Source organism: Cylas formicarius, unplaced genomic scaffold (genome assembly GCF_029955315.1).
Source record: "Cylas formicarius isolate icCylForm1 unplaced genomic scaffold, icCylForm1.1 PGA_scaffold_12__32_contigs__length_19106922, whole genome shotgun sequence".
NCBI classification, from domain to species: Eukaryota; Metazoa; Arthropoda; class Insecta; order Coleoptera; family Brentidae; genus Cylas; species Cylas formicarius.
The window spans coordinates 13,052,630-13,079,560 of NW_026844225.1; the positions used below are offsets into that span (position 1 = coordinate 13,052,630).

Below are 26,931 nucleotides of genomic sequence, written 5' to 3' on the forward strand. Positions count from 1 at the left end.
CTAATTTATTGTTAAGCAATACATTTGAATGTCTCATTTTGTTAATCTCCATGGTTTCCAATAAATTTAATTTTCTACTTTTTGTGATTGTATGTAAAATACCAAAATTGTTTAAGTGTAGCATAATTAGAATCTAGACTATTGTTTTTAAACGCTCTTTTATGTTCGTTAATGCGTTTCTTGAAGGATCTACCTGTTTGTCCGATATAAATTTTAGGACAAGATCCGCATTTCAACCTGTAGATACCTGATTTTTGAGATTTTGGACATTTCATTTTATTGTTTTTTAAAAATTTTCCTATTGTGTTGTTAGTTCTGAAAGCTATTTTTAAACCACATTTTGATAAATATTTTGAAACTTTTTCAGTAGGTTCTCCTATGCATGTAATTGTTTTAAATTGTTCGTGTTCTGTATTAAGTTTCGGATAAATAGAGTTTACTGTTGTCTGGATTTGTTTTTTATTTATAATTTTATCTATAATGAACGGATTGTAGCCGTTGTTCAGTGCAATATGTTTAATGATATTCAGATCTTTGTTGTAATTTTCTGTTGAGAGTGGCGTATTAAGAAGTCTGTGTATAAAAGAGTGAAATGCAGCCATTTTGTGTGTATAAGGGTGATTTGAACTGTTATGTATGACTGTGTCCGTGTATGAAGGTTTATGATAAATGGAAAAATCTAATTTGTTTTGCGTTTTCGTAATAGTTAAGTCTAAAAAATAAATAGTATATGTAATTTAAAAAAGAATGCAATTGTCTGTCCCTTCCAACAAAGCAAGCAAAGACATGTGGGTTTCCCATAATCAAACCTTCCTTAGAGATGTAAATCTGTCTATTAAATTCAAAATAATTTTGGTCTAAAGATACTATTAAGCAATCCAATACATCTTGTTTCACCAATGGGTTAACCTGTTTCCGAGTTAGGGTGATATCTACTAAATCTATCTTGTACATCATGTTGCGCTAGAAAGGATTTTGATTCTTTAATTTTGTTGATTAATTCAAAAGAATTTTTTATTGCAAAATTTTGGTTTAAAATAATAGATTTAATTCTGCTATTATACACATGAATTCCTATATTCATAGCATGCCTAAATTCCAAATTAAACCAATTTAATTGACTAGTATATGGCGTACAAGCCATGTAAGTTTAGATGCGGCGTTCTTCCGGCAGTATTTTCTCAAAATATGCCTAGATCTCGTTAAATTTTCTGGGAAAACGAGTTAAATGTGTGGAAATCGCAGTTTAGAATGAAAATGGCACGAAGTGCAAGTTCGTGTGCCCGGAATTTTTACCGTAGTAGGTCCACTATATATATTATCTAAAAGTTATATGGTCGAAGCACAACGAAGTAGAAAATATAATTAAATTGTTGTTGTTTATTATTAGTTGTTTATGATGTTATAACAGCTGTTTCCACAACAACCTGTCTTTATCAAAAACAAAATATGATAATATTATTATTATCATATTATATTATTATAAATTTAAATTTATCAACGGAGACGCATTGAAATCCATTTGGTCATTAACTAATAGATTCCAATATCTCATTTTATTAATCTTCATAGTTTCCAAGAAATTTTGGTTTTTGCTTTTTGTCTCATTATGTAAAATACCAAAATTATCGTCAAACTTTTATTTTTATACTCTCTTTTATGTTCGTTAATGAGTTTCTTAAATGTTCTACTTGTTTTTCCCATATAAATTTCCTAAACATAAATTTTACAATAGATTTATGTATTTAATTAATACTACATTTTCTAAGAAACAGTCTGAATTACTAGAAAAGGGTTTCAACTTTATTTTAATTTACTCAAACATCAATAAGGAGTTGAATTGTTTAGGAGTCGATCACGAGCTTGCTATTAAGGTAATAACAAACACGTATTAGCTAATTTAATAAAATCTCTAGTGACAATTAATAGTAAATTCCAGGATCTTTCACATATGTCTATGGTAAAATTAATTAAAAATGAGGCTTTCCAAAATAATATAGTATTTACAAGAGCAAATGAAGGAAACACAGTCATGGCTATCAATTCTCAAAAATATATTACAAAAACCAAACATATACCAAAGTATACAATATTATCCCACTGAGTTTTACCAAAAACAAACCAAAACGGTAATTCCGTATTCATCACTTTTGAATGACAGGGAAAAATACCAATTGATAATTATGAATCCTCAACCTCCAAATATATTTTTTAATTAAATCACATGAACAGGATATGCCAATTAAGCCTGTAGTATAAACTTTCAACCAGATTAAAAAAATATTGCCTTTAAACCAAAGGTTTAAGACATTAAAATTCCTCCTAATTCAATTATAATTTCCTTTGACGTCCAAAATCTACTTCCTAGCATTCCAACGACTCACGTCATAAAGATAATAGAGAATATTCTTATTCAGAGATAAGTCAACCCTATCATAAAACAGGACTCGTTAGATATTTTAATAGTTTGTTTAGATCAAAATTATTTTGAATTTCACTGTCAATGTTATATTGCTAAAGAAGGATAAATTATGAAAAACCCATTTAGTCCACGACTTGCAGATATTTTTATGGACAATGTGGAAAAAAGATTTCTTATTTTTCGTATTTTATTTTTTGATCCGCAGACTATTTAATATACCACTTTCTACAGAAAATTTGGGAAAAAAAATAAAAACAACAAATAGCATTTAACAATGGTTACGAACCTTCTTTGATATATAACATGATAAGCAATAAACAGTTTCAAGTAACGCGGAACTCCATCTATTCCATATTAAATACCGAACCCAAAATTTATAAAACGAGAGAACAAAGAAAATTTCGAAACATCTATCTAAATTTGGTCTTAAGATTAATTTTAAAACTGACAACACAATTGGAAAACTTTTAAAAAACAATTAAACTAAATCACGAAAATCTCCGTCCGGAGTCTACAAGTTCACATGTGGATCTTGTCCTAAAATTTATATCGGACAAACAGGTAAAACATTTAATAAACGCATCAACCAACATAAAAGAGCGTATAAACATAAAAGTTCGGATTTTCAGTATGCCATCCATTTAAATTGAGAAATACATGAATTTGACGATGATTTTCATCTCTCACATAATGAAACAAAAAACTAAATTTGTTAAAAGCTATGAAGATTAATAAAATGAGATATTCGTTTCTATTGCTTAATGACCAATTGAATTTAAATGCGTCTCCCTTGTTAAATTTAAATTTATAACCCTATACCGGTAATTAAGAATCTATTACTACCTGTTTTTATATATAGATGTTGGAATATTGTCATATTTTGTATTTGATCAAGGCACGGTGTTGTCCAAACAACAACATTTTTTGTTTTAATTTAATGGTATTAAATGGATTTTCATCGATTAAAACTCAATACTAGAAAATATATAAAAGTTTTAATTTTTCAAAGAAACTTCCACAGACTACTGTAATACTTTTTACAAAACTTCTAGATTCCTCCTGCGTCGGTTTTTGCTTGACTGAAACTGTTTCAGTCAAGCTCTGAAGAAGCCAACAGGATGATTGGCGAAACGTCAGCAATTTCGACTCAGCAAAACCCGACGCAGGAGGAATCCAGAAGTTTTGTAAATAGCAAATAAAAGTTTTGTCTTTCCCTCCCGAGATTGGCCCCTTAAACATTATTCTAATTAAAAAAAAATAACTTTGTTAATACAGGTTTAAGTTTAAGAAATTTTTGTTAATTGATTTATCCAGTTTTAACCTTGAAAGAATCAAGATCAGCTATTTAAAAACTAAAAGCTAAAGTAGTCTTTAAGACACTAATCAAAGGTTTGCAAGCTTTCAAAATATATTAATGAAATCAGTGGAATCTTATCACCACCATGTGCGTTCTTTTTGTAATACTATTTATTGCTTGTAAATTTTTATTAAGTACTTTATTCTCTACTAATTCCAAGAGCAGTTCTTGCTGCAACAGTGCCCTCCTGAATACAAAAAATCCAATCTAATACTAGATCAAACTTACAACTATATATACAGTATTAAAAGTTTAACAGATATGGAAAATTTTTTAGATTTATTTATATAAAAAAAAGTGTGGTGTTAATATTTCTAATAGATATTTGCTAGATATTTGGTTCTAGAGTTAAGAGGTAAGTGAATAAGCTAGAATGGAGAAAGCATCACTGTCATGTGTATGTTTTCAGTCTGTAAAAAAGCGACATTTTTGATCGTTTTTCGTTTTCCTTCCAAACCCAGCGCAACAAATACAACGAATCCTGTTTATTCATCGCAAACAATTAATCGCTATACAAACAACTGATTTTGTAGCAAAATTAACCAAAACTTTTTCGGATATTAAACATACCGAATAAAGAAAAAATACGTCTGGTAATCAATATTGATTTGGTTAATGTTATGTTTGTTAATGACATGCCGGTTCAAGTTTAGGATCTCAGAAATGATTTATTGTACATACAGGTTGTAATGATCGACGAAGAAAGCATCGTTGGCGGCGTAATGAGCAATTGCTGGTGATTCATTACTGTATTAGGTTTTCTATTCTAGAAACGGCTTGGCTATGTGAATATCCCGGGTTTGAAAATCAGGGAAACTCACACATAACAATTTTTGTTTGTATGATTATTTTAACAAAATGTAAGGCCCGTTTTTATTTGAATACATAAAATTAAAAGAAATAAGTCTTATTTTACCAACATTTTAAAATTTAGGCAAATTAAACGTACCAAAATCGCCGTTTAATGGATGCATCATCCAATCATCCATACCGGGAAATGCGACTTTAATTGATTCAATAATTTCTTATTAATGTAAGCAATAAAGCATTTCTCGTAGATTTTTAACAATAATTGCAGTTATTACGTTTTGCTAGGTAATTGTGACGTGTTTGCTATAAATATACAATGATAAAGATTAAATTGTAATCAACTTTATTTGCAACGGATAGCCTAATGTAAATGAAAATTAACATACCGTTCATATTTGAGACGCGTATCTGGACAATAAGCTTGTCCAAATTTGAAAACAAAAGAACTTCAGCTAAATTGACAATTACAATTGTTATCGCAGTCGAATTTAACGGATTTTTTCTGCAATGCAAATACGTGGCCGGGATTTTGATTAGGCGGGTTAGAATGTTGCTCTATGTTCTCCGAGGATGTCAAGTGAATAACCTAAATACGTATAATTCCAAAACAAAATTTAGTCGCCCTCGTTTGTCCTTAACACCAAACACGTTTAGACACTCGTTCAAGTGAGGCAACAACTTCCCAACGTAAAAAAATAAGTGCAGTATGTATACCCTAACTGTTATATCTCGTTTAAAAGCATCGGTGTAGGCGTAACCCCAAGCAACGCCCTCTGCGCTTCAAAATTCTGTGCGCATCATATATTTACTTGTCAAAATCGTTAAACATCTCTAATAATAACCGAGAGGAAGACTTTTTTCTTGTTACACATACCCGTTGGTTTGACATCAAAATTTCGTGAGAATCTTTTCCTGCTACTCAATTTAGTATGCCAGGTCGGTTTTTAAAAAAATGTGCCAGATCGTTCTGATAACAGGCCATTTTGTTTATCTGATATAGTTTACGTTATCATGCTATCCTTACATTAACAGATATTAGGTACCTATAGAACTCTCCGTCTAGTTTATCTGACGAGAGAGCAAATTTTCAACAAATTTTTGAGATTTTAAATTTGATTGGCCTAATATAACTGATTTGCGATTTTTGGATTCGGTAGCGATAATTCTGCCATAATATTTGTTGTTGTTTTTTTAGTTAATTTTAAAAAGTGAGATTCGATATTTTGAAATCAATTAAAGAATACGATATGTCTGTATAAATGAATATAATTTTGCTTTCATTTTATTTTTCTAGAACTGCTAAATCTCGATGCCTACATTAGGTTGCTAAATAAATTTTGCTCAAAAGTTTTCAAGATACTAAAGAAATATAAGTTCGTCGTAGTGTTATCTACCAAAAAAATTATATTTGCGGTCAAATCCAAAATATTTCAAAAAATCGTTAACGGCATACGAAATATATCGAAAATAAAGTGAAAGCTATTATTTTTCATAAAATTTGCGAGAACAAAAAATATATTTTTATCGGTATCTATTTAAGGACCGATTTTTTCGCATCGAAACAAACGGACCTCCTGCCAACATAGCAGTATTACACGAATGGCAGGAATAAGGACCAAAGCTAGTCAGAGGTCAAGAGAATTGTTCTGTGGCAATTTTTACCGGAGCAGTAAAGACAATCGGTCGCCGTTGCCGTTTGTTTTTGCTGCTGGACCACACGTTGCCAAATTAGGTCAAAATTTTGATTAAGATTAGTCACGACGTGACGTATATAGAAATGTTGAAGGTTCGTCTTCGGTTTAATGACCGTGGACGTTGTGAAACGCTGTCTTTGAGAAAAGCGTTAGATATTTTGAAGCTCCGTGTAATTTCGCCTGTAAAATTATTATATATAGCTATTAAAATTCATTCATAAATTCCATTAATGTAAATATGCTTGGTTTTTAATAATGACTTCAAAACTGGTGGCCATTTTATTTCATAGGAATGCGTTTTGCGATTTATCTGTACTTGTGCTGTTGTTTGCGCTTCTACGACCCATAACGCTAATATTTCTTTCACGACAGTCTAGAAATACCGCGCTTATTGGGTAATGTTAACCTTTTAAAGTGATTTTTTAAACAAGCTAGAACTTGACATTTCTCGCGGCAAAAAAAGACACTCAAACGACGGAGTTGCGACGGAAAAAATGTTTCCTGGCTATCGGTCGTTTTGGGTGTTCGTTGACGGTACTTTCTCCGAAAACGATTTAAATTTGGCAACGATGTATGGACTGGCGATTTCCTCTCCGAGAGAGTACTAGTTCAGGGCGCTCCGTTGGATCTATATCGAACCATGGGGGGGCGGTGATAGGAGTCGCGAGGGGTCAGAGAGGGGGGGGCTTGTCGGGTCAGCGCGTGACCTCAAGCCCTGGGGTACGCCAGCTACTTTCCCACGAAAAGACGCCCGTAATATCTACCGCTCTTCATCAGGGCGCTAGCCTGTCATTAAATATGGCAATATGTGTATGTGTGTACGTTGCGTTGATCGGCCTTTACTCGGCGAAGTCCGATCCAGATAAATGGGCCGAACTGGATCGCCTGGTCCCACCATTCCGAGAACTCTTCGCGAGGGTGGTGTACTCTAGGGTACTGCCTCTGCACGCCCTCGTCCAGCAATATAACGTAATTTTATTCAATATTCAACATTAACTCAAAATTTTACTGTTTTTCGAAATCCTACTAGCACCAATCCACGAAACATGAGATTGTACCAAGAGACAAACTCCTAATATCAATTGAATCAGATTATAAACGCCCATGAAATCACTTCCTTAAAACTTATGTCGCATTAGTTAAGCTGAAGATTTCACCCGACCTGTATATCATTTGAGCTGTTGTCAGCCGGTTTTCATCTTAATCATTAGCAAATTACTTCCTTATTGCGCCAGAAAACTCTTAACACGTGGATTAAATTCAAAACAAACTAATTAAAAGTAGGAAAATTTAAGTATAATAAAAATTAATTGTAAGGTAGTTGTTCCATTTTTTAATTGACTTGCAAGCTCCATAACATTTGTTTTTGTTTAATATTTATTTCAAATCTATTTCGATATTTTTAAAAGATATTTCTGCGTCAATTTATTTTGTCTATTATTATTATTTTTCGAATGCAACTGTTCAACGAAAGCAATCAAAATCATAAGAAAAACATTTGGAAAATGTACCAACTACGATTTTTTAAAAGTCTTTTTGCTAGATAGATTCATTTAAAAGTTCTAACACATTTTTTTAATCTCCATTTACGGTGATTGCAGTTTTAGCAAACTTTTCAATTGTTTTCTACAGTGGATTATACGGTTTTGACCTCGATATATTCGAAAATATTTTTAAAACACTTTAGCGTATTGGAAATTGTATCTCCTAATTGCTTATTTTGATGCTCTTCCTAATTGCCTGTTATACAACATTATCAATAAGTTGAAGGGGGCGGGGACGGATTATTAAGCATATTTTCCCACAACGTCCGACGAATGTCAATAAATAAATAGAGGAAGAATATACAGCGTGATTCGCGACGAACGTTTCATTCAAAATTCTGAAAAACTAACAAAGGCAAAATTGTTTTAAATTATTTGTATATTTAATGACAAATTCTGGTGCTACACATTGTTTTACGAGTTTAAACGAACTATTTTAGCACACGTAAATCACTCTGTATATCACAGAAAAGATTGGTATGTTCATTAAGAAGTTTTCTGTATTTTTAAATCAACAGTTTGTCAATTTTGATGGATTTGTACATTGTACGCATATTGTTATTATCGATTTCGTGAACTTTAAATTCCTTTCTTAAAGTGAAGCGATATTACGAAATTGCACCATTCTACCATCTGGCATTTGCAAAGAATCCAAATCTTTAATAATGTCACAACAATGGTTTATATATAATTGGTTGTCTAAAGTCCAAAACTGATTTTTTTATATTTTAATACACCCGGTATATTTAACCATATGGGTTATGACATTCACTTATCCATAATCCACTGACAGGCCAGCATTTACTATCGCATATATCAGGCCCCACTGACAGCTGTCAAGTATACGCAACCAGTTCTTCTTTTTGTTCTCACATTTGATGTGCCAAATGTATTAGGCTTTTGGTACAAAAAAGTAATCGTATTACTGGGATAAAGGTCAGCAGTCATTCGTCCTTTTTTAATCGGACAAAATTTTTGAAAATATGGCATTTTCCTTCAGTTTAGGATATCACTCGATCATATTTAATGTTACATATTGAATATTTTTTATTTTTAGGAAGTGGATTAAATTTAAAACTAAAATTCTATTATTGTTACATATCTTAAAGTATTTGTGACTTGTTTTCCAAATTTTTATTTTAATAAAATCAGATTTCGTGTAGACGACATGATTTATTGAACCCCCACCCAGGAGTAAATAATTTTGCATTACGTAGAATAATTTCCACACCCAAAAGCGGTCTTTGTTAATAATATAATTTTCTCCTCGCGGCAACTGTTATGTAATTTTAAAATTTTGTATTTACGCAGTATTCGCATAAATTTCCTATTAAGTGATAATTTTCTAAATCACCAGTTGTACTGAGTAAAACGTGGTGCTGTGTATCTTAATTTATGTTAATCGAACAATAAGTCTGATAAATTTTACACCATTCCATTATTTGTTGCTATTGTTTTTGACGATTGAGAGGGAAATGGGGGGCGAGATTTTGTGAATTAAGAGATGTACAAGCTGCGGATATTTGCGAAATAAATAACAGGATTTTCTTAAAAGGTATCGTGAACTCGCATAAACTTCTTATACTCATAAACTACTGTATATTGAATCAGATAGAACCTTTGTACCAATTTCAACATTCTCTTTAAACGATACTGTTACTCTTTTAAAAAAATCACATGCAATAGCAAATGAAGGTTACATGAGTGTGTTTTACACAGATTTAGCATAACTTTCTATTTTAAACATCAATTTTATAAAATCAGTACCGAGTGTTTTTGTTACGTAATGGTTTCTCATTCGGGTTAAATATTTTACATATGAATAAAGTTCATTTCTGCCGAAGCGTCTACTCCATTATTATCATTAGACTTCGGTTATAATTTGAGCCCCTTTAACATAGGATTAAAATATGCATATAAAATTTATAGGTGCCGCTAAGATTAAAAAAATGTCACGCAAATTTGGGACAAAAGTCCTATTTAGTTTTTATTTTTTAAAATTGCGTATATCGTTATGCATAATGAGCTTAATTTCAAATAGATGAAGAAGAAGAATTATAATTTAAGTTGAGGAATGTATTGTCGATTTTCCGATGTTCGTTTGTTCATCATTCGTTAACATTTTTTTTAATACTAATATAATAATACAAATACAATAATAAAATTACGTTTCTTAATTGTCACAAATTCTCTGACTAACATAATTTAAGTTAATTACTTTATTACACTTTAGACTATAATTTTTGTATACTTTATGTACTTAAACATAAAGAATTGTATACTCTTGGTGCGAAATAATTCTACAGAGCGTTGTAAAACGGTTTTTGATACGAAATTAAATTCATGGTTAATATTCCTTGTTGTTGGATAATTTTTTATTCTCTGTTGCAGCTTAATTCTTCCTCTATAAAATTTCCAAACAATGAAGCTCTCGAATATCCAATATTTCTGTTTCTTGGAAAAGTAGTTTCTTGTTTTACTATATATTATTCTCCAGGATCATTACTGCGGAATACTCAGTAACGTATTTCGTTTAATGCATTTCTTAATTGTAAATCCCAATTCATGTAGTAACTCGTAAATATTTAATTGATTCTGTTTCCGTAATTTTTCTATATTGTTTATTGTTAAGGGCCAGAGTTTGGCAAATGATTGTTGTAGATTGCAAAGGGCGAGTATATTTTTTTTTACAATTGTTTATTTGAAACCAGGATTTTATGAAGTTGAAATCTTTTTCAGCTGTACTTTTTTATTCCTTCCAAGCTTATTATTTTAGTAATAGTTTTTAGTTCTAACAAGTCATTTATTTATACAATAAAATTTATACACTCTTTCTTTTCTGTTACTAATGGCATCATCAATGTCAACATAATTATTTATCTTTCGCAAAGCTCTAGAACTTTTTCCCTCTCCCTTAAATCATGCTTTTCCAGTTTTGACAAGAAAAATTTATCTGAAATGGTATTAAACGCTTCAAAGAGACCAACAAACACGCAAAGACTGCGTTAGTTGCTCTCAAGAGGATCTGTTATTTTTGTGTCGATTCTCCATCTCTAAATCCATATTGAGCGTATGATAAGACATTAAATTTTTCAAAAGAAACTCATTATTCTATTTTTTAGTGTCTTCCCGAAAAAATTTGGTCTATAGTTCTCTACATTGTTTTCCTCAAATGACTTCAATAGAGGTTTTACTTTTCCCATTATTATTGATGTATTTATTTATATTAATTGATTGAGGGATCGTATAAGTATTTAATGATTCTGGTGCGGTGTGGTGAGGAAAGTATGTTTTGTCGGACTTAATGCGTGATTTAAATTTTCATATTCATGAAATTTGTTCCATTGCATCGTATGTTTTACTTGGACTCCGTTCCAGTCGAGTTGTCGGCAAGATTAATAGTTGTCCGTTAAACTTTTTTCACTAAATAAACAAGATAAGATAACCCATGTATGATAGGTATTATGTGGTGCCTCAATATGCATTGGCGAAGCTATAAAACAATTTTCCTCTTAACTTAATCTCATCGGTACTTATCCTAAAGATAGGCAATCTTGATTTAGATGATACTGTCGATGCCAATCTGATATTTCGTGTTATACCGTCTTCAGTTACCGGCAGCTTATTTTCGAGTTGAAAAAATTGACCCTCGAGCAAATTATGCATATAGATTCAGCCATTGCAGGCGGTTATAATGTAATTGGTATTTGTCAGAAGAATCGCAGCATCCACATAAGAGTGGAACATCGTGGGAAATCTCCCGGTTATAGTTTTTTAAATGAAACAATTACCAATGTGCGTGTTTGTAACACATTATTGAACCATTCTCGCATGATATTTGTTTTATTTTTCTAAAAGTACGCCTTCATAAATTCATATTTTCGGCGATCCTCCTGGTCTTCGTTCACACGGTATTAAGTTGCCAGTTATTATCGCTCATTTGTTTACAAAATATGGTAACTTTCCTTAATATTTTATTTTGTTTATATCATACTAGAACATCCTTTAGGTAAAAGTTTTCTATGGTGGTATAGGTACGTGGATGATGTCTTTACTTGCTTTGTTGGAACGGACAGACAACATTAAACTCTATTTATCCGAAACCTAATACAGAACATGAACAATTTAAAACAATTGCATACATAGGAGAACCTACTGAAGAAGTTTCAAAATATCTATCAAAATGTGGTTTAAAAATAACTTTCAGAACTAACAATACAATAGGAAAATTTTTAAAAAACAATAAAACGAAATGTCCAAAATCTCAAAAATCAGGTGTCTACAGGTTGAAATGCGGATCTTGTCCTAAAATTTATATTGGACAACCAGGTAGAGCCTTCAAGAAATGCATTAACGAACATAAAAGAGCGTTTAAAAACAATAGTCTAGATTCTAATTATGCTACACACTTAAACACAGATAAACACATTTTTGTAGACAATTTTGATATTTTACATACAGCCACAAAACGTAGAAAATTAAATTTATTGGAAGCCATGGAGATTAACAAAATGAGACATTCAAATGTATGGCTTAACGATCAATTAGATTTAAATACATCTCCGTTATTGAACTTAAATTCTCACAACAACATGAATTAAGGCTTTTTGGTCATTTTTCGGTATATATAGTAGCAGGTAGTTTGTAAATATTACATTTGATAAAGACACGGTGTTGTCGAAAATATATAATTTCAGGAAAATCGGAAAAAAGTTTTTATTTATTTTGTTAAATGGATTTTCATCAAGTAAAAGCCACCTCAGTTCAATTTTTAATTTCTTTCTTAAATGTGTTGAGAACACACAAGCAGCTGTTATTGCTATGCAGCAAAAATGGCGGTGAATTGATAAATCATTTCTTCATATCATAAATAAAACAGTACACCGCAGTAGCAGGTAGTTTGTAAATACTACATTTGATAAAGACGAAACATTGTCATGTCAAAATATATAATTTCGTGAAAATCTGAACTTTTAGTTCTTATTTATTTTGATATTTTGTCGCTAGTATTATTCGAATTGTTTTTTGTGTCGCTGTCAAATTCATGAAATAAATCGCTAGTAAAATGAGAATAGAATCCCGTAATATTATAATTTATAATTTGAGGCTTTACACAGGAAGTATACCGATTCCATTATTTAGTATTTATACATCTTGTTTACTTTACTTTTACTTTACTCTTAACTAGCATTCCAGTAAACATTTAATCAACGGTTTGCCCGAATAGCCCTGTATAAACGATAGAGTTATGAAGATAATGCGATAATTCTATGTTGTAATGACTAAGTACCGTGCAATGGTTTACTATTGAAACCGTAATGAAACGTATCCGAAGCCATTAATATAGTTAAGAACAAGAGGGACTAGGAATAATTATTCAATGGGAAACTCACCTTAGAGAATCCTATATTGGGTGTTGGTGTTTGATGCAATCCAACGTCGTGGCATTTAAAGGCTGCAACAAATAACACAAATTTATTATTTTTCGCAGCAGATTCGCCATACAATATGGTCGAAATACACGCCAAGTAGTACTGGGTGGTACCTGCTCTAACTTAGAACAATTAGTTACGTGTTTTAACTTAATAAACATGGAATAAAAATTATTAAATAATAAAATCTGCTACAACAATCGAATTGGTTATTTGCTCGCAAGAATTTCCTAACGATTTACTTTCATGGTTAATTAATTATGTGAATGGGATTCGATTTAGAACTAGCAACATTAAATTTACAGTTTTACAAAAGCTAAATTATATGCGGATGTTTTTATATTCTTTAGTTTTGTTAGTAGGGTGTTATTTACTTGGTTATTCTATTTATTTATTACTAGAAACTAGCAAGATTTTCTGTTTTTAACAGTCAGTGTGTTATGTCTTGTTTTTCAATTATTTACGCCAATGTGTCTTGTCTGATGCTCTTTAGGATGCATCGGAACAAACCTCAAAGAAGCTCAGACTATCAATTACATTCCTGCTCAACTTTCACAATAATACAAATCATTTACATCACAAAAGCATCCAGAATTTATGGAACATTATAGACTTAATATTTTATTATGAGTTTATCATTATAATTATCAATGGGATACAAACTTTAGTCCCAAAAATGAATTTAAGCAGCATTTTGTTTTAATTGATACCAAATTTGAAAAGTTCAGATTATTTGTTGACTAAAATGTACTCTATGGCTTTTTTTGTACATTACTTTGCTAGAATGTCTATTATTATTTATTATTTAATTTTGATTAGTTTTTTATTTAGGTTTTAAAAAATTTATCAAGTTTGATATAAGGCATTAGAAATTTCGGCCAAACTTACTACTTACGTTCTGAATTCCAGCTTGTTTTTAAGGTAAACGAGATTTGCTCGAGGTAAAAATACGATCGCACGTGGGCGGTAAGGTAATATGTTGATCGATATCAATTAATGAGAAAATTTTAATTTTAGTGCTTTGGTATAGCAAAATTTTATTCTTTTTTTTACTTTTTCGCGCCGATAACAATGAAAGGCAAAAAGGATTATTAGACGAACAGCCGTGTGCAAAAATATTTTTTTAATTTCCACTGTATATTGCTGTCGATTAACCAAAATTAAAAAATATTAATCTCGACGTACTTTTTTGGCAAATTTTGAACACCGGGTAGTTTTTAAACGTAACAATAAATTCCGATTCCTCGCCCGTCGTAAAAAAACTAATGACTTATGTACACAATTAATCGGAATGAAAATAACCACCAATGAAGGAACGAAAGATACAGATGTTTAACCGTCTCTCATATTAATTATACGCAATATCATTCCCTGGGAAACTATATATATATATTATGACCAATAGCTAAAACAAATCCAATGATCATAAATACATTTACTTTACTAATTGATAATTATAGAACTACAAAAGAGAGAGTAAAAAAAAAGTTCTCTGGTATTAATGATCGTAATGAAGAATGGGCCCCGTATAACGCCTGCGTACAGGCAACGCAGCGTTATTAATGTATCGTTAATGATTTTTTTTTTGATCGGCGGAATGTTAAAGGGAATAATTTTTCGAAATTTGCCTTGCACGGATAACATCCGAATATTGTAACATTCAGATTAACGTTGTCGTTTTCTAAGTATAAATAATGCGAAACTCGTAAGTCACGAGCGCAAAATCGGTTTATTAAGTGGTATAGAAAAAAATGTCCCTCATTTTAAATATGTCCATGCAGATAAATCGGTGTGTAAAAGACGTGCATAGGCGATTTTCTGCAATTTTTCTGAATCACACGATCCTTATTCATATAGAGGTTGCCATTGATTAACTTCACAGTTTGTACAGCACGACCAACACGACACTTTATTAAAAAAAAAATAGTATACTCAAAATCACGGTTCATAACGGTTTCATACTCTCGCCAATGTTAAAAGTTTTTTCACTTCCCCTTCCTTTATTCAAATTAGCCTCAGTATATTCAAAGAAAACTTGGCTCATGTTGGGCGAGGGCAGTTTAAATCAAACCATATCCTTTTAAATAGGCACCTGGAGCATCACTACTTCAAGCTTTTTTATTATCCATTTTAGTGTACCAGTGGCCCCCGTCCCATTGTCACTTGACGCATCTTGACGCAAGTATCAACAAAACAGAAAAATCAAAATTATATCAATTACTAGAAACTCGTGTGCAAACTTTTTCAATTCTAACTCAAATAGATAGTACGATTTTTGATGAATCCTTTTTTTTTAAACCTCTTACGCGACCCTCCTCTTACTTTTGGCAGATTGGCTATCTGCATCAACTAACTTTTGATAACTGTGTACCGACCAGCGCAGGGATATTAGGAAAGGAGAAAGTGAGAAGAGCAGAAATGGCCCAAAGATTTTTTTAAAATCATTGAGAAGTGTCTCTTTTAAAACTGCATTTGTGATGTATTTTCGGAGAAAAAATTATAGGAATATATTTTGCATGTTTTACGATATTGGTAAACTCGATGAGGTTTTATATTCCAGTCATCAAAAACCTGAGACTAGAATTCTATGTCATATATCTAAATTGTCGGAGAATGAAAATGTTGTAAATTTTTCAAAGAAAATTAAACAGGCTACTGTAATACTATTTACAAAAGTTCTCTGCTTCTGTTTTTGCTGACTGGAACTTTGCGATACTCTGGAACTCTCGCATATTAATTATTGTTTCACAGTTTACTGTCGTTCAGAAAAAAAAAAACTGAAAAAGTGCAAAATTTTATTTTGAAATTTGCATATAATTTACGAAACGGTTCAAAATCCAATAGAGGTTTGAATTTCATTTCTGTCGTTCTTTATGCAAAATATTCAAATGTCTACCATTTTTCAAGATTGCTTTTCTTTTCAGATCCGTAATCATAAAAGTAAATTTATTATTAGGCTTAAATATTTTTCAAGTCTGTAATATTGTATGTTTCAAATAACTTACACAGAATTACTCGAGAGATATATCATAGCAGGCTTGCAAATGAACTGCTCCAAACTCAAAACATGTAGTTTGCAAAACTAGTCACAGAAGTTTTTTAAATTGTTCAATGTTTGCTATACAGGAATGTAAAAAACACACCGCTAATTACAATTAAGTGACAGTCTTTTTTTTTTTTAAATAAAAGATTTCTAGTCTCTTTACCAGTTTCTAATTAATTTTGTTAATTTGGCGTTTATAACTTTTGATAATTTTAAGTCTTTTCAAACCTAAACATCAACAAGAGTTATGTATGTGTGTCGTGGGCATAGAAATTCAATTCCAAAATAAAGGGAACCAAATAAATACGCAAATGACCATATGTCTAAAATTGCTGGACGCGTAGCACATTTATATTTGATTTTAGAAAAGCTCAAACAGGTTTTCCAGGTTTAGGATCAACGAAAATAAATCAAAAAATAAACCTTCAAAAAACCCAGCGAAAAATACACACTGATATAATTTACAATATTTGGAAAAGTTTAGAAAGAGGTAAATTAGTTTCAAAACTGTTGACAGTGTTTTAGTTTCAGTATGTGTTCTTCGTAAACTACGAAAAAAAATGTTTTAAAGGTTTTGAAAGTTTCAAAAAAATAACAAAGTCTAGTTTCCACCCGATATGTAACAAAAAATCAATTTAGAAATCCTGATGATACCCAGTGATAAAATGAATGCTAATACACAGAAAGTGCCTTCCAAATATCTTTTTAAATGTTGCAATTATGTATATTCATTCCGTAAAACAGTACACAATTTTTGTTTAACCGATTTTTTGGCAGTAGTACAAAAAAGGCCTGAAGCAAAATTATAATACACGTTTCAGCGGAGTAAAATTTTATGAATGAATTGTTAAAAATGGTTATTTTATATTACCTCTTGTTTTCTTTCTAATGAAACACTTATTTTATGCTGAAGACCCAAACAAAACACTTTATTATGCTTATGCGCGTACCTATGGTACAGCACTGACTGCAATGGCAAATTTATTGTGAAAAGCGTTTCAAAATACAGTTTATTTTATAGGCACTTATTTGCTGTGCGGAAAATGCAGCTGCGTTCGTCGCGCAGATTTAAATAAATGCCTGAGAATTTTAAGAAGTCGTTATACACGAGCAATTAACACGCTTGCGATAATTGCGATTGTCCATGTCGTTACTAGTATTAACTATTAGTAGGTAACATAGACTCGCTGATGGCCCGAACAATTGTTTTCTTGTGCTCGAGTAAATAAACGTCTATTGTCGTTAATTCCCGCTTTGGTTGTTTATAATTGTTTCATTATTGTATGTCGCACATGATTTTGAAGCGGACACATTTAACGACCATTTTCCAGTAAAGGAAATAAGAATTTGTTTCGCGCATGACTCGAAAATCGACATGGCTACTAACCACCTCATTTTATAGTTTTTACGTGTATATTTCTATCGAAGCTTTTTCGTTTGCCCTCAATAGAGGCAAATATTTTAATCATCACACTCAGCATTTTATTCATTTTCCTGCTTAACGTACTTCTTAATGGTCTGTTTTGTTTGTCCTGCTAAAAAAGCAATCGTATCTGTTTATTTTGTTTAATGTACGAATTTTGAATGATGTTTATGTTTATCTGTCGCGTTTATCCTGCTAGACATGCATGCATATTTATTTATTTTACTTAACGTATTAATTACGAATGATTGTTTTATATTTATCAATGAATATTATGTCATTCCTGATACAAAAATCTGAGTATTTATAATCTTTATAAGGTAATGTACCTACATATTATAAATTATTCTACTGTGTTTACTTTTCTGTTATCTCTCTTGCTCAACAATCGTATTATCAATTGTTATATTGTGCTTATCCTGCTAGACAAAATTTATTTAGTTTAACGTACGAATTATAAATGATTCCTTGTTCTTGCTTAATTGCTTCATTTTTTGCGACACAAGCATGCATATTTATAAATGGTTTGCTTCCTTTTTTGCCCTGCCTATGTGTCATAAATGGTTCCTTTGTATTGATCCTAAAGCTTACATTTTTATTTACTACGACAAGTTGTTGGTGTGAAATCCTGCTTATAAGTTTGGGTCCGGAGCAAGTGAGGTTTGTGCCACCCAAGGGAATGAACAGTGTTAAGGCTTGGGGAAAAGTGCAGGAAATCCATTCTTTGTCAACTAATAATTTCTACAATATTTTACATATAAATATTCAAGCGCTACATAATAAAATTGATGAAGTTTCACTGTTTGCAAGATTAAATAATATTGATATTTTGTGCCTCTCTGAGCATTGGCTGGATGGCGGTGGGCTTGAGTCGGTTAAAATGAACGATTTTACTTTAATTTCGTCATTTTGTAGACCAAAACTTAAACATGGTGGCGTTGCTATTTTTTCAAGACCGCATATCAAATACAAATATCTAGATGTCGGCGGATTTGCTATTCAAACTCATGCAGAATTTTGTGCAGCGGAAATTATTGATAATAAGACTGTTTTACTTGCTCTTTACAGATCTTCTACTTCAGGCAATGTATCCATTTTTATTGATCATTTGAACAGAATGATAAGTTTTCTTCATAAACGTTATGACAACTTAATTATTGTTGGCGATTTTAACGTAGACTTAACACAAAAAACCTCACAATCAGAGGAGTTAAAAAATATATTCTTTTCGTTTGGCTTAGAGTTCTTTGTAAAAGAACCTACCAGGAAGTCTAAATCAGTAGATTCCTGTTTGGACAATGTAATTTCCAATTTTCCTAGTGACCGGTTAAGTGTCCTAGTCTGTGACCCCGTTTTGTCAGATCATTTGGGACAATTAATAAAAGTTAATTCGTCAGTGCTTTGTCGTAATCATGATAAAATTAAAAGAAGGTTAATAAATAATAAACGTATAACTGCGTTCGGCAACAGTCTGGAGCACATTGAGTGGTCCAAACTTGTCAGTAACGAACAAAGTGGCGTTGAGTTTTGTTCTATGTTTATTGAACAACTTAGGGGAGCTGTCGACAGTTTCTTTCCCATTGTTAACTCTACCATCCATTGCTCGCCAATTAAATGGTTCAATGAAAACCTTAAACAAATGCGCCAGCATCTTTTATGCCTTAAAAAAAAATACCATAGTTCAAAAAGTAACCAAGACTTTCATGCTTACAAGCGGTTCCACAAAGAATATCGTCACACTATAAAGGTGGAGAAAAAGAAGACTTATGATGACATAATTCTGAGTTCAAATGATAAATCTAAAACGACATGGAATATTGTTAATTCGGAGAGACGGTCTAAGCACAGTAACTCTATTCAATCATCTATTACTCCGTTGGAGTTCAACAGATTTTTTGCTTCTGTGTCAGCGGAGATAACGAAAACCATCACACCTTCAGTAGTAGATGCTATGACCTACATCTCCAGATCATCTAGACCCAATTTCTCGTTTTTTATGTCGGCAGTTGTGGAGAGTGATGTTAGGGAAGCGATTTTAAAACTAAAAAACTCTCGTTGTCTTGACTATTATGGTCTAAATGCCAATATTATTAAGCAATCAATATCTTCACTTCTGAAACCTATTACGTTACTAATAAACAATAGCATTGAAGAGGGATGTTTTCCGGATGAATTAAAAGTGACAAAAATTCTTCCACTCCATAAAAAAGGGGATACTAATATCTTAGATAATTTTAGACCAATAGCAATCGTTCCTATCATTGGAAAAATTTTTGAGTCGATAATAAAAGATAAACTTATTGCTTACTTTGAGGGAAGGAAATTGTTAACAGATTCCCAATTTGGTTTTCGGTCAGGTAGGTCCACCATCCGTGCCTTATACACAGTGATTGAGCATGTGATTGATGGGTTTGAGGAGGGCCTGTCGACTTCGGTAACGATGTGCGACCTCACCAAGGCATTCGACTGCGTGGATACTAATATACTTCTGTCTAAACTTGAGTACTACGGAATTCGTGAAAATACCTTAGCCCTTTTAAAATCTTATTTGACCGGAAGAAAGCAATATGTTGTCTGGAATAATCGGGAATCCACTCTGTTGGACATTACTAATGGAGTGCCTCAGGGTTCCATCCTTGGTCCACTTTTGTTTATAATATATGTCAATGATGTAGTATTTGCAACAAATGCTGCTCGCAGTATACTCTATGCGGATGACACATCATTGATTGAATCGGAGAAAGATCTAACTAATTTAAATAAAAAGGCTGTCACTACACTCTCTATGATTGAGCACTGGTTCTCTGCAAATAAACTTAAATTAAATTCCGATAAAACAAAGACTCTAATTTTCAATACCAATCGAAGAAGTAAAAAATCTGAACCGGTCAAACTCCTTGGTGTTTACCTAGATGCGTTTTTAACGTGGTCGCCTCATATAGACTACCTGTGCGGTAAATTGTCATCTCAGGTTTTTGTTCTGAGACAACTGCGAGGTTCGATCTCGCAAAGCACTCTCCGTATAGTTTATTTTGCACTGTTTCATAGTATCTTATCTTATGGTCTACTACTGTGGGGGAACGCGACGGAGGCCGAGAGAGCCTTTAGATTGCAGAAGTCTGCGGTTAGGGTTCTTGGGGGTGTTCCGCCGTCCAGCCACTGCCGCCCAATATTCAAAGAATTGAAAATACTTACGTTACCATGTATGTTTATTCTCCAAACTTTAGTTGAAATCCACTCAAATTTGTCTGTTTTTCCGACTCATGGTGGATATCACAGTTACATGACGCGAACAGCTGACAATATCAAAACATTAAGATCGAGGTTGTGTACTACACAAAAAAATAAACTTAATCTAGAATTGTATAATATTTTTGCAAACACTATTTTTCGGTCCAAAAATATTGATATTAAACGACTTTCCATCAAAAAATTCAAACAATTATCAAAAAAGTTTTTTGAAGAGCATTGTTTCTATTCCATAAACGAATTTGTTACTTATCGGGCACAGTAGATCTAAATTATTTTAAGTTATTTTATAAATTGTTATTCTTTTGCTGACTTTAAAAATACGTTTTGTATTTGTAAATGGTCAATAAACGATATATATATATATATATATATGAAGTATTTTTTATTCCTTGAAAATGCAAAATAATTGTATTCAATAAATATATTATTATATTATTTACTAGTAATACTAATTTCAATTCGTTTAAACGGCCTTCATCGAATAAATATATTATTGGAGTCGAAGAACATAACAAAACACTCTTCAACATTTTTCCTTATTCAAATTTAGATCCTTTAAGATTAAAACCGTGTAACGTACCGGTGAATTATCGGGGACAATTTTTTATTCCTAACAGCATTTCAACACGCTTTAGTTAAGTATCTAACTCATTTTTTTTAAAACGTTTCCCAAGCACACTGCGTTAAATGATTCAGATGATAATCATAATCTCCCTATGATTCCTGCGCGAGTGCTCGCATATCATTAAGGATTTCGTCAAGCTATGTTGATACACTGATTTTGTTTACCGTTTTAGTGTCAGTTGGTTTATTTTTAAGCACTTTAGGTTACAATGCTCAATTAATCTCGGCTTCTCTAATTTATAACTCCGAAATGTAGGCGCATTGCAGTTTATTCGTGTTTCCGAGCGATTCTCTAAAGAAACCTACGACGAACAACTATTTTTGCGCTTATATTTATATATATATATATATATATATATATATATATATATATATATATATATATATATATATATATATATATATATATTTCACGTATTGATTCACGGATGGAAAAATTTTAGGAATTCTTATTTTCAACTTAAGAGTTTTGCATTAATCTAAAAGAGTACTCCGACTGATAATTTAAAGCCACTTCATTATAGAAGATTTATTTATTTTTGTATTTTCTTCATCTTCACCAGGCCTAAAACTCACGTTTTGTAAAAATAATATTTGAAATTTAACTTTGCGGCAAGGCAAATAGTCTATCTAACACCTTGGAGCATTGGAAAGATTTTTTTTATTTAAAAATAATCTTTGATATAAATTAATGAGCAAGTAGACGATTAAAAGATAAAAATAGCTAAGCAGAAAGGGTGAATTAGTTAATACGAATATTACTTTAACAGGGTGAAAAAACTTTAACTAAGCTTTGAAAGTTATTTTTTTAAATTCAAATTCAAATTTCGGCCTACAAAGTCACAAAATCATAAATATGAGTGTCATTAAAATATAATTTGTGAATTTGTGCATAATTCGCCGTCGAGTTATAATCGCTGCTTTTTATTTTGGGAATAAGTAGCGTCTCATGCTATGGTCTTATATAGACAAACTCAATTGCACCAAATGTCGGTTGCAGTTCGATTTTCTTGTCGAAACGTTCGATGGAAAGCATCGCACAATAAGAAAACATTAAATCACGTATATTTGGCTGACGAGTATTCCCAAGTATACAAATGAAATTACCCATTGTTTATTGAAATTGAACTGGCCAATATTAAGTCAATCAACGTCTTTTTCAGAGTCTTAGTGACAAAATCCTCCATTGATTGGACTGTCAATTAACTCTCAAGTCGACATGTATACGTGCTTACAGACGCTTCTTATCTGATTTGTACGTCACTGAAATCCTGACGCTGAAATGTTTATGGAATACTGAAGAATATGTCTACTTGGCGTCATCTATCCCATTCGCAATTCTCATTTGGCATCCTTAATCTTGTTCTTTTTTATCCACCCTTTATTTCATTGCTTCGCGTCGATTTTTTTTTATTTCCCATTCGTTTCAGTTCCGTTTCTATCTGATTCATGTAGAGTTCAGTTTCTAAAGCGATTTTAGATAACGAACACGATGTATTGCTTACGAAATTGTTGAGGATTAATTAATAAGTTATAGAAATAGGAACGGCTAATACAGGGAAAAATGTTTATTTTTATATATACGATCTTTCGTGTTTGATGTTTACGCAATAATAAATAACATTGCAAAAATTTGATACAAATTGGTATACATACATTATGTAAAACTTTGTTATGATAGTGGCAGCAACTAGCACTACAAATGTTATTTTATTTTTTAAGATATAAAAAAACAGGCTGAATTAGTTGAAATGTTCGTTGAAAACTCCTACAATAAGTTTTGCTTATTCATACCAGCATTTTTTCATTACATATTTTTCTTTTAAAATCGAAGATTCAATTGTGTTAATACTATATCGGAGGCACCCTGTAGAAGAAAAATGATGACAAAACATTTGAAAAATTCTCGGTAAGAGAAATCGTTGAACGGGTCTCTGCAGCCGTGAGAATTCTGTTGATATTGATACGCTGTGTGTTACGACAATGTTTATTGCTATTTAGTAGATAGGTACCGCTTTTACACTCATTAAATTAATTAATTTTGTTTCTTTTGGCTTATCTACGATGTGAGGCCTTACCACATTTATCATTCCGTTACACTTCATTAAACATTTAACCTCCGTAAGGCAAAAAATTGAAATTCAAAAAACGAGAAATTAGTAGATATTTCATTTAGGAAATGAAGGAACAGCCATAACACCATATGAAAATGCTGATACTCGTATATTATTTTAATTTCCACTATTAAGACAAATTTAGAACTAGGTTTATGCCTAAATCATATAAAGAAATGATTTATTTCAAGAAAGGATAATTTTTTGCATAAAAATGTTTTTAAAATATTTTCGGCTTTTTGTATAATAAATAAATATTAACAAAACAATTGTTTCGGTTGATTGCGTTGATTTTTTAAAGCATTTTTTTTATCATAATTTTAATTGTTTATGATAAAGATGTGGTTGATAAATAAATTGAAAAAATAATTTTTGTGTAAAGCATGACTGGATTTTAGGAATAATTAATTTTAATGATGGGTGTAAAAAAATTAATACCTATGTCAATAAGCTTTTGGTAATGTCTTTTACGCATTTTAATTAACATTATACTAATCACACTGCTAAACTTTATTGAATAAACATAATCACAACCAATGGTATTCTAGTAACATACTGCCAAGTAATTGATATATTCATGTGTTTATTTAATATTTTTTTCTCCAAATTGTTAGGTTTCAGTTTCATTTATTCATTATATATATTTTTATATTTCTAAAATTATAATTGCTAATTGGATTAAAATATTACTTGTAATAGATGCTTTAATCAAAAAACTATTCATTATTCATTAATAAATATATGGTTTCGAACAGAATTAACTTAGTTTTATATATTTATATCATATACAAAATCAATAATGTTACACATTTTCTTAGAAAATGTAAACCACAGGTTTAGATTTAGAATTTGTTGTACAAAATAGATGTAGTTTTTTTTACAAAGGTTTGTGCTGGACAGAATCGCAGATTTTGGTAGAAAATGTATTTGAAACTATTTAAATATTTTAAATGTCGATGATATTATTAAGAAGTAATTTTATAAAGACAAGCGCAGTGTGATGTTTGCTGTGTCATTAATTTATATGTATTTCTTAGAATATTATAATAAGTAGTTTGTACAGGGATGGATTTATGTCAATCAGACGTCAGGGCAGTGAATGATGAAGAAAAGTTGCAATAGTAGGGTTTATAGTGGAATGTAGATATCCACAACTTTCTTTTTTTCTTGTTGTTACGTAACTTCCACAGGTTAATCGAACCGCAATCACGATTTCAATATTTAGAATTTTAGAACTAATATAATTTTACGACTTGTATATTTGCGCTTTTACACCCAACTTGAATAGAGCGCGGTAGCTTTGAATGTCAATAAAATAAATTGAAATCGACATACCTTGCTGAAAATAATTTGCTTTCCTAACGTAAACGCAGACCAAAGCCATGAGCTGAAGCTGAGATAGTCTTTGCCTAGTTGACGGTGGTAACGGTAACAGTTCTCGCAAATTCGCTATTTCCGCATTAATAAGGTCCCTTCTTAATTTGCTGGCACCTTTGGTTGATTTGTTTGCGTCGAACCTAAAGACAAAACAGAAAATCGTGTAATTACAAATAAAAGACAGATGTTTCACCCCACGGGGTTGATACACGTTTTGTCGCAAGTTTTTTGCCGTCTCGTAACCAATTTTGTAAATTTACCTGCGCAATTCGATGCCCTACGACGAAAAGCGCTAAAAAATGGAAATGGAATGCCACGATTTTGTCGCATCATTCCTGTGACAAGTTTTTGCCGCCATTAATGTCAGACGAGAAATATTTAAAATTGTTAAGATCGGCCTTTGAGAAAAAACTCGAAAGTGACAGTTATTTGATTAGTATAACATCCAAGGGTGAGAAATGCGTTTGGTTCCGAAAAATCGATGATAAAACCTTTAATTTAATGGTATATTTAATTATAATTTTATTTTTCGTCGCCAGGCTATATGTCAGTCACAGTATAATTAAATTTGATTTACCGCTATAAATAGTATAGAAATTGAATTACACAAAAAACAAACGTTTTTAATTTATATTAACGTCATGTTGTCGCCTTGTTTTTCGTATCGATGTTGTCTCGGCATTTTTAGTCGCGCTTATATATTTCATATGTTAATTTCCGGAGCAATTTTTGTTATGTTTTCATTTCTTAAGAATAATGCTGAAAAACGACGAAAAACTCGATCGCCGCTTTTTTCTTCCTTTGTTGACCCAAGATGCAGCCTCGGTAATTGAGTTAATACAAGCGTACTAAGTTGCATTGTATTTTTTAAAAAGTTTTATTAAATTGTGGCAATACGTTTTATTTTTGCACGAATCCTTTTGATGAAATCGATAGTGAATAGAAGGTTGCAACGCTCAAATAATGCTTCGCCATTAAGGATATTTCACGAGAAAAACAGCGTCCAGTATTGGCCCATTGTTGGGATATAATGTACTTGTAAGTAGATTAGTTACACACGATGGATGTCGGGGTCCGATCCATATCTATTATCCCGCCAATAATATAAGCAAACAGTGTTAAATTGTGGTGAAATTGAATTATCCATAACACGCAGTCATGGTTGAGGGAAACATATTTTTTAAGCAGATTATAATAACGTTTTTTACATCGGTCCTCGTCGGTTACGGTCTTGGTAAGCTCTTACTTTGTAGTCGATTTAATGGAAGCTGTTAAAACTTGGAAACTTTTAAAAATTGATCTAATTAAACGTGTACCAGTAGTGCGACATCAGTTCCACGGGTTTGGTCAACGGGAACTGCATTACAATGGTCGTATTTCGTGTTCAGGATTTAGTATGCCCATTTAAATGTTCGCATTTGTAACGGTAGGCATCTATAAATATGTGTTGCGATCACCTGGGAACATGTACGTTGTCTCTTAATAAATCCTGCACTTAATTACTGAATGGTACTATCTTTGCTTCGTGCTTAATTATTTATATAGGGTTAGCCACAATACACGACGTTATACGAAAAGTGCTTTCAATACCTTTATTAGTATTAGAAATGGCCGACGATTTCAAAACTCAAATTTAGGAACATATAACAATTTTATCACCTGCTTTAGATTAAAATACTTTGGAAATCAGGATTCAGACGAACCATTCGTTACCAAAAATTGCAAAATATTTTTAGTTTTGGTTAGTTGAGTAAATTATGAAAATGTAATGCTATTGAATGTGAAGTTCGTTATTTAATTAAAAGACGATTTAAACATTATGACAGAATTTTCACAATT

The 26,931-nt window shown here is 31.6% G+C and overlaps 1 protein-coding gene across 3 annotated transcripts in view; it reads right to left on the reverse strand.

Annotated features, from left to right (window-relative positions):
- The window catches only part of LOC132695659 (PAS domain-containing protein cky-1), a 58,015-nt gene that overhangs the window by 20,841 nt on the left and 10,243 nt on the right, over window positions 1-26,931 (reverse strand). For 2 of the 3 annotated variants that reach the window (XM_060660049.1, XM_060660048.1), the window contains exons 2-3: window positions 25,051-25,232; window positions 13,221-13,282 (exon numbers count right to left, since the gene is read on the reverse strand). In XM_060660049.1, coding sequence (XP_060516032.1) covers window positions 13,221-13,282; window positions 25,051-25,232 — 244 coding nt within the window. Of the gene's footprint in view, window positions 1-13,220; window positions 13,283-17,173; window positions 17,272-25,050; window positions 25,233-26,931 lie in introns of those variants that run through there. The other variant, XM_060660050.1, reaches the window with a different exon arrangement.